The sequence below is a fragment of the Ostrinia furnacalis genome, unplaced genomic scaffold (genome assembly GCF_004193835.3).
Source record: "Ostrinia furnacalis isolate ACB-3 unplaced genomic scaffold, ASM419383v2 OfSCF1145, whole genome shotgun sequence".
NCBI classification, from domain to species: domain Eukaryota; kingdom Metazoa; phylum Arthropoda; class Insecta; order Lepidoptera; family Crambidae; genus Ostrinia; species Ostrinia furnacalis.
In genome coordinates this window covers 42,254-60,625 of record NW_021131384.1, presented here as the reverse complement: position 1 = coordinate 60,625, position 18,372 = coordinate 42,254, and the positions used below count along the sequence as shown (strand labels likewise).

The 18,372-nt window shown below is 36.1% G+C and overlaps 1 protein-coding gene across 3 annotated transcripts; it reads right to left on the bottom strand.

The window, feature by feature from the left end:
• Positions 1-118: 118 nt before the first annotated feature.
• LOC114351466 (uncharacterized) lies at positions 119-16,745 on the bottom strand. Of its 3 annotated transcripts, XM_028302705.1 has the most exons (7): positions 16,336-16,745; positions 8,864-8,960; positions 7,853-8,086; positions 6,311-6,535; positions 5,920-6,039; positions 752-881; positions 119-270 (listed from the first exon to the last, which is right to left on the bottom strand). In XM_028302705.1, the coding sequence occupies exons 2-7, from the start codon at positions 8,930-8,932 to the stop codon at positions 170-172; spliced, it is 879 nt and encodes a 292-aa protein (XP_028158506.1). In that variant the 5' UTR covers positions 8,933-8,960; positions 16,336-16,745; the 3' UTR covers positions 119-169. The 3 variants fall into 3 exon arrangements, with proteins under 3 accessions (XP_028158506.1, XP_028158508.1, XP_028158507.1); XM_028302707.1 differs by lacking the exons at positions 5,920-6,039; positions 6,311-6,535 and having other exon boundaries at positions 16,336-16,737; XM_028302706.1 differs by lacking the exons at positions 7,853-8,086; positions 8,864-8,960; positions 16,336-16,745 and adding an exon at positions 6,944-7,205.
• Positions 16,746-18,372: the final 1,627 nt, after the last annotated feature.

Below are 18,372 nucleotides of genomic sequence, written 5' to 3'. Positions count from 1 at the left end.
ATCTGTCTTGCCCACATCAAATTTAGGTCTTGCCCCGCCACTGCGTATGTGTGTGTGCGTCTACGCGCACTGTGAGACCTCATAGTAATGTTTGTGAATACGGGCGTTAGTTGCTTAAATTTTAAGAAGATGTCTCTCTTATTGTTCTATAACGTGTATCTTATTAATGTCAATACTTGTAGAGCACTTCCCCGGGGCGGCTGTAGATGTGGCCAGTGCGGATCGCCTCCATGAGATACTTTACGCTGAACAGGCAAACTATCAGGAGAACTGCAAAAATAAAAGGTATTGCTATCAAGCTTTTTTTAAGAATATAATAAATCTAACCCACGAGGGGTTAAAATGCTTGTGTTACGAGCGAGTTCACCACAATAGTCCAGTGGGGGCGGGGCTCGAACCCGCGTTCCCGGCCTCGAGTCGTCCAGTAAGACATCTTTACCCTAGGGCTATTGTCATTTATTGCATGTAAATTACAATAAATAGTAGTCAATCGTATGTTTAATGCGCTTCTATAAAAGTCGATACGGAGAGCTAGGAGTTACCAGTTAGTTATTTTGGTTACTCACATACCAACACTTCTTTTAAAAAATTTCGTCTTCATATTTTCAATGAAAACCCAATTCATGTAAGAAAAGTTGCGGTTAAACGCTAATTAATCCTTTTAAAAAAGTTGTCATCCATCAAGACCATGATTTAATAATGAATAGTAATTAAAACTTTCAACCTAATGCCAGTAACACACTATACTTACAATCAAAGAGTGCAATGAGCCCCAGCTGTATCCAGCCGGCGGACAGCGCCTCCCACACGATCAGCGCCACGCTGAAGAACAGGTGGAAGAAACTGTACACGAAGAAAGTGCTCACTAAGCACTGGTTGGCCTGCAATCAGATTGTGGGTTGTCAGTTGCGTAGGGCGGCCATGCGGTTGTTGATAGGCGGACATAATGCTGTGATAGTCTCACATTCATCCAAAAATAATTTGATTTACGTACAATTGGGACAGCAGATTTACATTAAAAATATTGATTTACGTAGCTCTACTGTTGTATTTCAGAAAAAGAGATAGTGGCTAGGGAGGTCTAAGTTAAGCCACTGCTTCCAGACACAATCCACTGATTGTCATCAGCTGTTAAATGATGATGAGGATAATATAAAATACAGTAATTTAGACTAAATAATTTGATGACTTAACTTGTTGTTGTGAATACGTTAGGACTAGGCCTGTGTCTATGTGAACCAATGATGTAGTAATTTTTCTTCTCCTCTCCTTAAATTATATAAAAGGGCTGCAGCTAAAAAAGACAAGTGTGTCCTAATCGAGTGCGTGCGTTAAGTCGAGTCTCTCCGTAGTGTGCTTGGTGGTCACCCTACTCAATTTTTTTGTGGCAATTTTCCGGTACGTTCGTATGATGCGGACGTTATCTCATAATGGTTTAGTTGCGCAACTATAAGTGGTCAGTATGGTTTGGTGGTTTTTTACAAGTTCATTGTGCACTTCGATTCCGTGTTGCGTAAACACGACACATTGATTCGTGATGGGAAAATAGGAAAGTTCTTATTGGGGCAGATCGATTTGACATAATGTAACTAGTTACAGTAGAGGTACCAACCTAAGCATTTAGGGACAAACAATTATTCAAACACGTAAGTAGTTAGTAGGACTACTTAATCAACTACTAACAGAAGGCATTAGGAAGTTCACCACGACAAAATTGTGTTCACAGCTAAAAACATAACCCTCCTTCTGGCACAGTCGGGTAAAAAGACGAAAATCTGTATTTAAAAAGTGCGTTTTAGGCAACACTAAAAGAAACTCTTAGCTTGCAACATGACTCATTGCTCTACTCATGCCTAAAGACCTGTATTATGTGAGAGACAAAAGGAAGTGTCTCAATAAACTCCCGTTATAAATAAATGCTATTAAAGCACAATAGTATTGATCAGAAGCAGTTCATTGTCGTAAGAAAATAGTAGAAATAAGAAGTCATTTTATTTCAATCAGCTTACATTATAAAAGCTTTGTTAAAAACTTCAATCATCTAAGAAAGTGGCACTACTGTACCCATATCCATTAGTTTTGATATTTGTGAGATTACGAAACATAAAAAAGTTTGCGGATACTATTTTTATAATTGGTCGTAAGTTAAAAAATCTAACGAACTTTTTGTATTAAGTAATTGGTAGTATGATCATATTATTTTTATGATAAAAACGCTCGACGCGACACAAAAACGCTTCACTTTTAAAATAAATTGATATAAAAACCTAAAACAACTTACCTACATGCGATCAATAGTTTCAATTAGGGCATGAATATCGGAATCTCGGAATCTCGGACTGCGAGATCCGATATTTCAATTCCGATATTGAGCGACCCAATATCGTAATATCGGAATCAGATAAAAGTTTTAATTGAGATTTTAAACAAAGCGTTTAAACTCGCCACAACCTGCCACAAAGCCCAAAGTACATGATTGGCAAAGACCAATGATTTTCTCATGTCTCTCACCATCACTTTTTGTTCCACTGCAAATATTTTAATATCTTTACTATTTATGGTTAATTTAACTTGTTCTAAATCAATTTTAGCATTTGCCGTAGGTACTTGGTCAACAAAGAACGACATCTCAACTCCCTTTCAAACATTAATTTTACTGGACTATGGACCGTCAGTTCTGCGTAGGTACTAACTACTATGTGCCCTGCCCATTGCCACTTCAGCTTGCTAATCCGTCGGGCTATGTCAGCGACCTTAGTTAGTTTACGGAGCTCCTCATTTCTGATTAGATCTCGTAAAGAAACACCAAGCTTATCCCTCTCCATAGCACATTGTGCCCTATATTCAAAGGCCACGTTTTCGAGCCGTACATCATCACTGGTAACACACACTAATTGAAGACTTGTCTTCGTATTAGACGATTTACCTTTTTCTCGAAATTGCATCTAACTACCTAGCTGATCGTTTGTCCGAGTCCGAGATAGACATATACTTACTTGTCAACAATCTCGAGAATCGAGCTCCTAACCGAAACTGGGTAAGGAGCAACATGGACATCCGACATAAGCTTCGTTTTTTCCATTTTCATCCGAAGGCCTACCTGTTGGGAAACTTGATTAAGGTCTTCGAGCATTGTGATAAGGTCTTCCAACTGTTCTGCCTTAGTACGCAAAACAGACGGACGATGAGGCAGCAAGGTTCTGAAGTGGAGGCCACGTACCGGAAAGCGCAGCGTAGGACTCATAACCACAAGGAGGACCGACGACCTCATAAAGGTAGCAGGAAGGCGCTGGATGCAGGCCGCCACCAACCGGCCATTGTGAATATCATTATCGGAGCCTGTGTTCAGCAGTGGACGTCCTATGGCTGACATGATGATGATGATGGCCCGTGGTTTTGTGAGTTGTACATCGATAATCAAAAAGGAACAAATTACAAGCATATTCAAGTTTTTTACCACTCTCTACAATTTTTGTAGCACGTGATTTGAATGACTCTAAAATTCGTTCCGCCAACTTAAAACAGGGTAATATAATGAAGGAGTAAAAGTTTGTTTGATACCTGTGATTTTACAAAAACACTTTAATTATTTGCTAGTCCATATAAGCTCATTATCAGTAACCATTCATTATCAGGTGATCCGTCTGCTCGTTTGCCTCTTGTCACATAAAAAACCAAATGAAATGGATACCCATAACGTAAAAATGGTTTTAAAACTTCAATTTTATGAAGTGCTGTTTTGTACCAAATTAAAGATTTTGATTACAATCATTATTTTATTGTAAACAATCCAGAATTCTTACGAATATAACCAAATATTAATTTTATAGCACATGAACTCAATTCCGATATTAATATCGGAATTCCGATATTGAGATCTAATATCGGAATTCAATATCGGAATTGAAAACCTTCCGATATTACATGCCCTAGTTTCAATCCTAAAGGTGAGTTTAGACTAGAGCATTTCTATGTAATGTAGTAACGTTCTTACGAATCGAATGGTAGGTAGGTATAATATTACTACGTGTAAAATGTACGTAAGGTTCATGAAAGGGTGAACACTAGAACATTTCATAGAGCGACTAGTTGATAATAATGTGATGATGAATATGTATTGCATGCCTCTGCATCATGCAGCAAGGCCATTAGGGTGTTAAATAAAAAACATTACATAATTACCTACTCAGTCATTTTATTTAGAACATTAATCATTCTTGAAATGTGGGCTAACCCTGAATAACCTGGAATGTAATCCTGAAGAAGGATTTCTCTTGCGCGATTCATATAGCCACCTAATGTCCGATTTGGTATTTGGAAAAGTGCTGACATGCGTTCAGTACTGTCTCCTGTTTTCATTTTACAGAGCAGTGCATTTAGTCCTAATTTAATTTTTAAATCATTAAGTCGTGGGAATTGTGAGATTATTTCATTATATTCTTGTTTAGTTCTTCCAAACCAATATTTGAATAGGTGATCATCGATGTCTTCAGCATGCGTGAAGTCCAATTGTTTGACTTCACGAAGAAGAAACACCATATCTTCCACATATTCAGCAGTGAATGTTGACATAGCGTTTTCAGCTGTATTCAAATCTTTATATAAATTGCTACTCAGGTGATATGTGCAGATCCTGGCACTTGTTGGAATGTAAAAATTAAAATCAGTCAACACTCTTCTCCTGACTGAATCGGGAACTTGACGTTTTTCCTGATTTTGGTTACAGTTCAGAAATAAGCACCGTTTAGTGTTGGCAGCGGTAGCGCATTTTCTTACATAACTTTTCAATTCCTATCATTGGAGGTCCGAAAATATTTCTCATACAATTTGATTCCATAATGATCATTCTTCATAAAAAAATTAAAACCTACTTATTTAAAAACATAATCATTGATATTCATAATATCACTAATCATACACTTAGTTTTTACTAATATTTGTTTTCATATATTTTTCTATACTAATGATCGAAACTCATAATCATTCGAATAAATAACTATAATATTCATAAATGTGATGTATCCTAATATTTATTTTCATAAATTTATTACTCATAAGTGTATTTATCCATATTATTGAAAATCATGATGTCTATATTCGTATTAAATCGTATTTTAACATTAAATTAATTTGAAATGGTCCAAAACAGGCAATATTTTGTGCCACAAAACTAACGTGACAGAAACGAATCGCTGCAAAACCGACTCCACGTAGTCTTGTCTGCCCTACCCCTAGAGTGTAATTTAAAAGCCGGAGGCGCGGAGGGAGGGCAGCCCTCGCCCGCTGTAACGAGGCTCAGGCGCCCGGGTGAGCTGGAGCGGCTGAGGCTGGTCGCCGAGGCGCCGAAGGCGCCGATGGCGATCCAAAAAGCCGAAGCTGCGGAAGCAAGCGTGGGTGCCTGAGCCTCGTTACGCAAGGGCGGAAGGGCTGCACATCCCGCAGCGCCGGAGACGAGGAGATACCAATGCATGCTGCATGCTTGCTTTCATGCTGCATGCTCTGCATGCTTATCTACTCTATTAAATTATATATGATTTTTTTTAAAGATACGAGTATGTCTGTTATAAAGTAAATTATTCTGAACAACAACATTATGAGTTGAAGTATGTTCTTAGTAACAACATTATTAATGAAAACAATATGATCAATGAATGTTATGAAGAAAAAAGATCTGAAAATAAAAATTATGTATTTAAATGGTTCTTGGTAGTAACAGTATTAATAAAAAAATTATGATTACTAACTGTTATGAGCTCCGATGGTAGTAATAAAAATGTATGAATAAAAAAAGTATGAAAAATAAAATTATGAAGAGAGATTATTATGAACACAAATCGGTAGTAAGACAAAGAATATGATTTAGAATTTTATGTGAGCCAATAGTTTGGGTGCTTCAAGTGATAGTGAAGTAGGACTTGCAGTTGCTGTGTTAGATGATCTCTCTTGCACTACTTCTGCTCGATTATTTTGTTGACTTTTATTTGTGGCTCGCTTTGCTCGTAACCAGCATGGTATGCACACTCCATCGGATGGTTGTAGCTGAAACAATAATGTTATAATATCATCTATTTTAATACTAGAACTAGAACCAGATTTTGCTTGTTTAAAGACTCCTTTTGATTCTGTGTATTGATTGTTGTATGCAAATACCACAAAAGTAAAAAAAAATAGAGATAAATATTTATTTTATTTAAAAATGGGCTATACTAACTAACTGTAAATATAGATTTCTCCATTTTGGAATGCCCAAAAACTAGAAAAATGATTTCTATGAAAGCTATCATTATTACAATCAATGTTACGTAGTTACCTCACGAGGGTGAATCCATTCTGCAATAGTATAAGCAACAATTCTTCCTCGTTTGGACTTCTCTGTTCCCAGGAGCTTGCGACTCCTTATTCCCAAAATTGACTTGCTACATATAACACACACGTTGAGTCCCATCGTTGCAGACAGTGGTTGTGCACTGTCTTGGTTTATTCGTTCCCACATATGACAGTAGCATGCATGGCATAGATATTCTTCACCCGCCAACTAAAAGAAATTAAATTGTTTATTAATGATTCGTATGTATAGTTTATGACTGTTGCTCAATCATGTCTACACTAATATTTTAAAGAGAAAAGATTTATAATTGTATTTTCATTGAATAGGTACTGAAACTACTGGACTGAATGAATGAACTTCAGAAAAGAATATTTTAAGTAACTCAGGTATTTTCAATGCCGTTCACGGTAATTGACATGTCATGTCATACATTATTGACTGGGCGGTACAAAGTTCGCCGGGCCAGCTAGTAACATAATAAAAATATTCGCCTTATCGGGACAAGTCAGTTTGATTCGGTAATGAAAACACAGTAATAAGACTAAGTAGGTAAATACAACTTTTCGTCATTGAAGTAGGTAGACGTTTTAGGTATAGGTTAAAAGGTATACTTACAACCTGAGGATGCAACCATTTCCTGGCGCTCTCCAATGTTTGCTCCGTTTCATCTGATAAACGGTGTCGTTTAATTCGACTTGATAGTCGTACACTACATTTTACACATCGAATACTCATCTTAACAAAATCTATTAACGTTATTAATCCTTAAACAATGTCGAGTCGTTAAATAAATTATTATGAAACCACGAAATTAAGAAATCTGCTGCGAACGCAACAATCACAACACAACAACCACAATCTGTGCAGTTCTCTAATCCATATCTGTGGTGCAGTTGGTCAACAACCAACCTTGACATTTAAACTGTCAGTTTGACGTTTGAACGTTCCATTTGCGGTATTGTTATTTCTCCTGTCGTTTGTCTTGATCTTTTATAAAATCTTACAGCTTAATTCAAAACTGACTATTTTGGTATTTAATGGCCTATTGATTGGATTTACCATTATTTTGCTTAAACACAATAACAAATAATAATTGGACTAAATAAAAATATTTCTCTTTCTTTCTTTCTTTTTTCAAAATAAGCAATGGGACATTTGTGCGTAATGCGTACATTGGAACGTGTAGACGATTCACGTTTAGTTTTTGCATCCTAGAAAGCGTTTTGTTGTTAGTAATTAATAATAGAAATTCACTTTTTTATTTCGCTACTATAAAAATGAGGTTTTAGAATAGATGTTTTTTATTTGCCTCTCTTATTATTTTACTTCCCTCTTCTAGGTTGTTTCATGTGTCTTCTAATCACTATTCAGGATGTTAGCAACGGAGGAGGCAAGTATTACTATTTTTTTCAGGAGCGTCTGTGTTGGTTTCCCACTTTCCCAACTGTGTATTTCCCTGATACGTTAGAGGTCGAAAAAATTAATCTAATGTAAGTAGGTACCTATTAAAATGAATGGTCTCACCTTATAAGCACCGCAAGTGAATAAAACAGCAAACAGTAATAGCGCGAGTCCTATACTGATGTAGCTGATGCTGTACGCCATGCTGACGGTCCGGACCAGCTCGGTCTTCGAGGTCCCGAAGATGCTTTCGAGGTTCTCGAAGTTTCTGAAGCGGTCGTCATGCTCGTTCTCGTGCGAGATGAGAGTGAGACCTAGCTCGTATAGGTTGTAGCCGATCACCGCTATGCATATCGTCTGTGGAGATTATGAAAATTTATTGGTTTTGCGCCAGCCAAGTGCTTGTTTAGGTAAATACGTAAAATAGTTTGAGATGCGACTTTTAAGAAATTAATAACTCCTAAGTAACAACTATGATTACGAGTAAAATTAATTATTTAACTTTAAAAAATAATTAACTTTTTTAAAAAATAAAACCGACTTCAAATGCGTGAACACAAAAAAAAAACTAAAAATTAAAAATATTGCGTATAAAAAAGTTCATCCCCAATTTTCCACCCTTGGGGGTGAAATATTTTCTTCAAATTCGCATGAAACCACCCTTTTGATAATACCTATTCAACAAAAAAATAATCGTTCAAATTGATTAATAATCGGCGGAGATATTGCGTATAAAAAGTTCATCCCCAATTTTCCACCCTTGGGGGTTGTTTTTTCTATTATCAAATTTAAATGGGACCACCCTTGAGGTATTACCTATACGCCGAAAAAAGATTTGTTCAAATCGGTTCATAATTGGCGGAGTTATCGCGTAACAAACATAGAAAAAAAAAACATACGGGTCGAATTGAGAACCTCCTCCTTTTTTGAAGTCGGTTGAAAAGAGATAGCCATGCAGTGTTACTTGTATTATGTTTTTTTGGTGACTTAGAACTTGAAGCTTGGCAACGCCTTCCACAACTGGTTTAGCAATATCACAAATATTCAAATGTATGCTCGTATAAACCACTCAGTATTACTTTTACCCAAATAATTACATTTATCTTAGTTACTCGTAATAACGTGGTAACTTACAATAACAATGTATCCAAAAACAATATTTCCTGCCCGCAGGGGAAAACAAAAGAGGAATTTTCTCGTCATGTTTCCCAGTAAGATGTCATGCCAGATTCTGAAAGAAATAATACAAGTAATTATTATCATGATTCATAAGGAAGACAGCTAGTGGTTAAGGACTTCGGGTGAGTGAAACATATCCCTATTAGCTACTCAACAATTTTACTACGAAGTCTAGTAGCGTAGGTAGGTAGCGTGCCTTAGACGGGCCATTTATCAAACATTTTTGGGGGCCTTATCTAAAAAGGTCATTAGATCAAGGGGCCCCTTTTCTAAAAAGGATACTTAAAAAATCATAAAACTTTTCTAGGCAGTTTTCTATTGTCTAATTACCTAACTCGAAAAATATCGGCCCTGGTCCTGTAGCCCGGGATGTATAATTGATACGGCGCTGACAGAGCGGTATAAAGCTATAACGCCCCTGAAGAAGTCGCTTACTTGTATCAATGGCAACCGGTCAGAAAGACAAACTACCTAATTAGAAATGTGGGGTTTTATTCTTAAAGAATGCGTAGAACTCTAATAATACCCTACTATGATTACTTAGGTAGGTAGGTACTGTTTATGAAAGATTCAATGACCTCACAAACACTATAATGACAAATCTACGGCACAATCGCACATAATGAGTGACGTCGGGCGGCGAGCGAGGCTTGCATACTAATAACAGATTAATTTGGCGTAGATTGTGTGATTGGAATGTTTAGTGTTTGAAAATAGGCCAGGTGTTCAGCCTACGCAGGTTACCTTTTATTGGGGTGACCTTTAGATCACAATATCACATGAAAGGCACAATATTCACAATACATATACCGAAAATCTATAAAAGCGAAAGGTCACTGATTGACTGCCTCACTCATGACGAAATCTCAGAAGCTACTATAGTGCTAGGAGTCTCAAATTTTGCATGGGGTTCCTTTTAGAACGTAGGTGCTCACTAGCAACGGATTTTACGAAACTCCACCCCTAAAGGTGTAAAACGGGATGAACGCTTACGAAGTGATGGGCGGTCGCTAGTATGATTATGTATAATATCTTACGACGAAAAAAATTTTTCGTCGTGACCTTTCGCTATATCAGTTTAAAATATATTTGTTAAAGGCATCATAAGTCTTCATTCTAACCAAACAACTTACTATACGAATATGGTTCTTGGTTGATGGTTAGCCACTAATGCATTCTTGCTTACTAGAGAGAACTCTAGTACCACACTAGTAACTACGAGTATTATTTAATAAATCTTGTTTTGTCATAATGAGTACTATAAGTACACCGTGTTTATAAATAGAAAGTAAACATGAGGGTATCGAAATTTATTGTTCCGAGTGAGTGGAGTGAACTCATGAACTATCCCACGAGTTCAAGTCCACGGTTCCATTCCCATTCCGCGCTGCGGGGCAAGAACAAAGGGTATGTCGACGTAACACACATTATAACCAAACCCGTCAATTGAAAATCCTACTCAATATAAAATATGAAAGTTTCTGAGGATGGATGGATGAATCATCATCATCATTTCAGTCATAAGACGTCCACTGCTGAACAAAGGCCTCCCCATTGATTTCCATAATGGCTGGCTTGGTAGCGGCCTGCATCCAGCGCCTTCCTTCTACCTTTAATGGATGGATGAATGTATGTTAATCTCCGCCTAAATCAGCAATAATTTGATAGTTACCCAGGGAAAAAAATAGAATAGTTTTTATCCTGGTTTTTGGAAGGGGAACCCGCACGTTTAAATACTTTTTGTGTTAGACGGAATAAAGATGGACAAAGCCCCGGGCACATGCTAGTATTAATAAATACAGTTTATAGGGCTATTTATAAAGTTTCAATTACAATGCGCAGTACAGTATCATCAAACACTCAAGAGGTTGTGTTATTATGTTTAAAATAACTCTGCATCTTCAAATATTATGATGATACATGCACACGATGCGTTGTTGCAACCTAGGTGTAGGTACTCTTGCAACAGCAAGGCGAAATTAATGTCAATGGATTTTCGAAAATAAGGTAACATGAAAATGTTATATCAATAGTTTTCATCTAAGGATAATCAGTTATCACTCAGACTCTCTTGAAATCTTAAAATTGTTAATAATTACCTGCAATACTGAATCAAGAGTAGCTGAAAAATTGCAACACATAACGACTCCTAGTTTTAATTTTAATTTCACAACATCACTTTTCATTTATTGAGAAAAAAAGCTCTTGCTCCGAAACAATACATAAAACAAGAAACCAAAAATGCATTTATTATTGCGAACACGATGCCATTTTGTTTTTGCAGTGTCAACCTTAACAAAAGGTGTCACGGCTTAACATCTTTACAGCTTTTAGCTACTTAACATTGCACATTAAGTCCCAAGAAAGTTAGGGGTTAGTCAATGGAGCATAATTAACGGTTTTAATTAACGCTTGCAGAACACCATGCACGCACCACCGTTAGCTCCGACTTCCGAGGTTACTATGGGATGTGCTATATTTGGCCTGAATTAATTCCACTCGATTTCATGGGACCTGAGGGATACTGTATCCATGTATCGATTTAAGTTATGGATAGACATTAATGGGTATTAACTTATTAAGTGTGGAGAGAACATATCATAAACTTCCTGTTAGTAACCATTAAGTTGTAGATTCGATTTGCTTTTCCCTTTTGGAATATTATTCCCTTTCCCTTAAAGAATTAAGTAGGTTTTGATAAAACCGAATCCTTTTAATATCACTCGTGATTCTCTTTGTTACTTATAAGTAATAATATGTAACAGAAATATGGTCTATTATTTTTTTATCAACAGAAAAAAATAAGTTCTGTTTTTTGGTAAGTTAATTAGGTAATTATTTCATGAATTTCATGAATATCGTTGACCCCATGTATTTTAATGACTGATTTTTAATTCTTTGATTCGTGAAAAAAAAAATTACACCTATTGTCATGAAATTATAATTTAATAAAGTGGCGGCCGCCCGCGACTTCGTACGCGTGGATCCCGTTTTACCCCCTTAGAGGTTGAATTTTGCAAAATCCTGTCTTAGTGAGCACCTACGTTCTAAAAGGAACCCCCAATGCCAAACCTCCATGTAAAATTTGAAACTAGCACTTGTAGTTTCTGAGATTTCGTGATGAGTTAGTGAGTCAGTCAGTCAATCAGTCAGTGACCTTACGCTTTTATAAATATAGATGTCGACATAGATAAGCCACAGTATTCGATTTATACCCCTAACACGTACCTAATATATCCACACCTACGCTCGTTACACGTATAATTTGACTCTGCTCACCCATCCTTTTGTGAAAGCAAGCTTAATAAAGCGTCTTACAGCTTATACGATTAGTTCTATAGAGCTTCAGCCATTTTCATAACCTTGGCCCATTCAGGACTTCACCCTTTGGAACCGGCAGCGAACTGTGCCATTAAGGGCAACACTCCACATAAAGCGATGCTATAGAGCCACTATCACTATTTTCTTTTATTTATTTATCTTTCTTAAAGAAACATACATTGTCTGATACATGCAGCTTAAAATTAAGTGGGTTACACATTGGCCTTTAAAGTTTCTAAAGCTAGGTTTTACAGTCAATGTTGATAAAGAGAAAGATTTTTGTCTTCATTATTACATCTATATTGGTACTCATATGTTTGTAGCAATTTAAATTAGTTCGTAGTTGATGAGTGAAACCGCCGACGACCTCATAAAGGTAGCAGGAAGGCGCCGAATGCAGGCCGCTACCAATCAGCCATTATGGAAATTATTGGGGGAAGCTTATGTTCAGCAGTGGACGTCCTATGGCTGAAATGATGATGATGATGATGATGATGATGATGAAAGTGAAAGTAATTAATATTTTTTATAATTAAGATAGAAGATAGTTAATGTTTCTCTTAAAACCTGTGAATTTCGAACATTGCATCATTATAGGTATATCTCTCTTCCAAGCCTGATCAATGTAAGATGACACAAGATAGTAATATACCGTTAGGTACATATTCAAGATTTATGAGTACTTGCTAATGGCTTCTGGTACGTATGAGTATCAAATCATACTGAAGCTTTTATGAACGATCATGTATACCAGCAGCCTGAATAAAGCGGTCTTTAGTAATGCGAGCCATTTCTATGGCCTTGGCCTATTCGAGATCACCTTTAGCCGCTTTGGAAGCGCGGTGAACTGTGTCGTTAAGGGCACGGCTCTATGTAAAGCGAGGCTATAAAGAAATATTAATACTTTTTTATTTATAAAACTAGTACCTAAGTATTTCCCATTTATTTACTGATTTTGTACAGTTTAAATGCTTAAGTAGAGTTAATGTCGAGTTAATTTAAAATATCACAAAATATACCTGTTTACTTTAGGACGAGTTTAAGATAATGCTAAGCAGCTTAAGAAACATGAAATTCAAGTTTTTCTCCTAGTGCCAAGTTGTAAAATTTCTAGAAAGGTGTCAAAGTCAGAAAGTTAAATGTACATCGGCCGAAGTGATCTTATATGGAAAACCGCATTCTCGCTGCATATACGCACTGAGACAAGAATAAACTACGAGTGGGTTTCTCTCATATTTTATCTCTAAATAAATTTTAATTAATCATTTGGCTTGGTGAAATGATAGCATTAAACACGCGATTCCTAGTGAACAAACTTATATGATTATTTATTTTAATGGGTGTGTTGTACTCGTACAGCACACTATACCAGTGATAATATCTGTGCGTGTTCTGAGTCTGATCTAGGAAGATAAGGAAACGCAAATAGCTTAATCACGACTAACTCAAACCACAGAAATCCCACGAAAATATTTGCATAGATAATAAAACCAGGTTGTATAGATAATAAAATAAAACTGCATACATAAGTACAACACATAAAGCGTGCCCGTACCTACCACAAAAGAGCAAGGTTCCCGAACCATACCATCTCTTTAAGACTCCCCGCAAACAGCTACAGACTTTTTTGGTCGATATGTTTTTAATCGGACTTATAATCAGTATGAACAAGTATGAAAGTATGCAAATTACACTGATTTGACATAGGCATTTCTTATATAAATTAGAAGCCAAGCAAACTATCGGCAGACAAGAAATTTGTAGTCTGTGGAGACTCTAGCTAGAGTCTAGACTCTAGACTTAAGCGGGTACTCAAGTTCAGCTAATTTTACAACTATTAAAAGTCCCGGAGTCTCTGCGAGACTCTTCAATGTAGAGCTTTTACAACTGTCCAATTAAAATTCAACCTTGTGACCTCCTCTGAAGCTTTATTACAGAACGGAGAGGACTCTTCCTGATGAGCACTTGACAATTATAAATTAGGCACAGGCAGTTGAAACCATGAATTTATATTGTCTGTTTAGGATTTTCTAATTGGCTCTGTTTGACATTTGGAAGAAAATTAACCTTGGATAGATTGTTGTTGTGTTTAAGAACTTGCCTCACTGCATGCGGTCTGCGGTCAGCTCAAAGTAAACATACAATATATGGGCTGAGTTTACTTTGACCTGACCGCAACCAGTGTGACAATCCCTTTATTTTATGGTATTAAGCAGTAGGTATATTGTCATGTATGATTATCTAGATAATCATATGATGGGCCTAGGCCCAGGATAAAATCTGATAACACGTTTTGAATTTCTTCACTCTTCAAATATAGTGACAGGCACTGGTTAGGCAAAGGCAAAACGTAACTATTTAGCTTTCTTATGTATCTACCTATAGTCCAGTCAATGAATGCTATACACATGCTATTGAATATAAATGAAGATTTAAGCAATATCTTAATTTTCATGGAAGCTGCGGAATTAAACGGGACATTAGTGTTGTAAACAAGTTGGGGAGGCCTTTGTCCAGCAGTGGACGTTTTCGGCTAAAACGAACGAACGAACGAAAGTGTTATAAAGTTAAGAGTTTATCGAATGTTTTCGTCACATTACTTCCAAAATTTTCTATAGATGATTCATCAATTTCGATCTACGGTCAGGACAACGGTATTCCGTCTTTTGTGTTTTGGCAGTATCATAAAACGACTCATCTGGTTAAAATTCAAGCAACCGTTAAAAGGTTTCTGTTAGAATGTCAAATGAGATGTCACTCTTTAAAAATATTTTTATGCGATCATGGACCACACTTGGTTAAGTTTTGATTATTTCTATTTCTATGAGAATGTTATACACGTTTTTTTTTTGTCTGTGGCTTATTAGTCTGACACCAGGATTAAAAATTGTTCAGGATCTGCAATCGTTAAAGAAGTTAAAAAGAGCTTGAAGGTCACGACATTTATACCTAGACAGGTATACAGGCACGTACTAACAAAATAAATTCCCTACAGGTAAACTTTGAGCATGCACCATCTGCCATGGGCCGACTGCACTTGCTATTGACATTTAAATTCCACACACATATAATAAACAGATACATCAACCTAAACACTGCGCTTTATGTAGTCGTAATATGTCCTATTTTACAACAAATATGGATAGTTTAGTGTGCTGTCCACCGTACATTTGCATACTGTGTACAGCGCACGCGAGTGCATCTGCTATCGGTGTTGCGTTCATTGATTGGGAATTAAAACAATAGCTCGTAGTGGCAATTCTGCGCACGTATTCATCTGTATTGATTGACAAACAACAATGTACACGTCTTTGTTTATTAGTAAATGGCTTCTGATTGATTTGATTTAGGTTCCAAGTCAGCATGAAAGTTAAAAGTGAGTATCTTTCAAAATTAAATGATTGTAATTATTAGCGTTCTTTTCCTCATTTATAAGCTTTTCTTCGCAGCATTTGAAAAGTGCTCTACGTTTTTTAATTGCCATACCTACTTAAATAACCCAATTATTACTGCAAAGGGACACTTGGTTTGTTTTTATTTGAATGCAGGTAAAATTTCAATAAAATAACAAGTTGTACAAAAACCCACATCGAAACCTTAATAAGGCTTGTGACTCTACACACAATTGAAGTCTGACTATCTGTGGTCTGACATAAAAACACAAAGTTTTAAACACTATCAGACGTTCTAACAGGACCAAGGTGAGGTCATCGAACTATTTTAACATTAATTAATTCTATTTTGTGGCCGCCTGTATAAATAATGAAGTTTTTTTATCGAATTTTGTTTAAATTATGGAAACAAGACGCAAAATATCGAGTCTGTGATCCGTTTAAATATTTAATAGACTCGTTATGTGTATGCTTAACTGACAAAATTTGTTCATTTTATATTTTGTTGGACAAAAACTCGTGACTTTAGATGTACTTATTATAAAGTTAGCCAAGATCATAATTAGTGACGTTGTTTAGTCAGTGGGCTGATTATGCTGCAATTTTATTCGGTTGATTCCTTGTTTTTTTCCATTATCAACGAAAACACTTATCTTTAAAAAGGTACCTTCTACCTACATGCATGAAGATTAAAAACAAAGAAAAACAACATACCGCGACTGTATTGTGTAGCAGACCGATCGTCGTTTGTTTTCCAATCAATCAGTCTCCAGTGACAGCAGCACACATCGGTATCACATGACAATATCACATTCACATCGATACACGACACTGGCACAAAATTAAATGACACGTAAAGGGGATTAAGGAAATTAATTTAAAAATTTAAAAAGAAGATCGTTCGAATTTTAAATGTTTGTTTACGGGTGCGCGCGCTCACGCTCGGTCGGTAGTGTAGTCGCGCGCGCCGAGGATGGCAGGCGGCGTTACGTCACCCCGCAAGGCCGCCGCAACCTATTGACTTGATCTTGGATTGGGGAATTAATCGGCCACCACGAAGGTCAGCCGAGATGGTCGATGACATTCTAGTTATGTTCGTGTCCGTTGGCAAGCCAAATTATGGAAAAAACGGTCGAAAGACAAAATATTGTCTCCTAAGTTGTAATTGAATTTTATTCACATTCACAGACACCTTACATAGTTAAAGATAATTTAATCGCTTGCACAATTAACCAATAAACTTTTATAGAAATGGAATGTAATGGAAACTTGTATTATTAACACCGACGCATAGCATTTAAAATGTTACGAGATTCTCTATTGACACTACATTTTTTGTCACCCATTTGACTGGAATCCACCATCATGAGGCCTTTATAATTATGTACTTTGCCGTGTAGTAGCTAGATGAACTAGGTACTTATTATCACAATAGAATTGGAACCTACTTAAGTAGTTCTAGCTCATCGCGGTATGATGTCATTGTCGTATTCACCATCATGACAATGGTTGCTGTCTGCAGTTCGATGCTCGACTACTATCACCTTATCGCTCGACTTGTCAACAGGCCAGTGATTCTCAAAATTTGGTGAACGTCAGAATGGCGGGTGTATGGTCACAGAAATGAATAATATAAATATGAATTTTTAATACCTGAGGTGTACCTTTATGTACCTTTAGTTATTAATTTTGTACTTCCCTAATACGGGAACAATTTAAATTACAAAATGAGCCGCCAACCTGATATCAGGTTGGCGGGTGTATGCTGAAATTGGACGAAACAGGTAAGTTATGGTTTTCTTATATTTACCATTATTTAGTACCTCAAATGTACCTCACAAATATATTATGATAAACCAAATGCGACGAATAATTAACGAGAAAATTGATACGAAAAATTTGATGTCCACCATTTTTTTGATGGCCACCATTTCTTTTAACAAGTTAGAAAGTTGACACTGACACAGATAATACATACCATACAGATATTTTTTAAGTCTGTTTTTTATGGCATGCACACTTGTGCATTTGCCAATGCCAATACTTTCCTAAAATCTAAAAGTATTGATAGTAGCGCCCTGCTGTAAATGTCATAAGGTTGTCCAACGTGGCACTAATAGGGATGTTGACTGGGTAATGAAATCGAAATTCTATTCAGTCCGTCAGACAGATAATAAAAATATTTTGGAGACATTTTTTTTTCATAATCTAATAATTACAGTATTATATTGAGTTGAAATGTCGTGTGACGTCACTTTTGAGTAAAAAATCTACTCAAGCGTGACGTAACGCGCCATTTCAACTCGATGAAGGACTGTTATTATTTAATTATGAAAGAAAATAAAAAATATGAGTTTAATATTTTCTAATATCTGTCTGACGGACAAATAATTGAAATTTTGTCATTTAGACTATTGGAACTATTATTCGTGACATCGTATTCGTCTTTTTCTTCTAATTTTATTGTCTTTTCTCCTTCGTCTTCTATTCTTATTCTTTTTCCCATGGTTCTTTTCATTATTATTATTATCTTCTTCTGTCTTCATTTCTTGTTTTTTTTTGTCTTATTTCTTCTTCTTTTATCTTCTGTATATTATTATTTTCTTTTTTCTTCGTTTTCTTTTACTTTTTCTTGTTTCTTCTTCTTGATATTTAATATCTTTATGATAAGAAGAAAGATAAGAAGAATAAAAATAGTAAAAACAAGATGAAATACAGACAGAATAAATGAATGAAGAATAAGACAAAAAA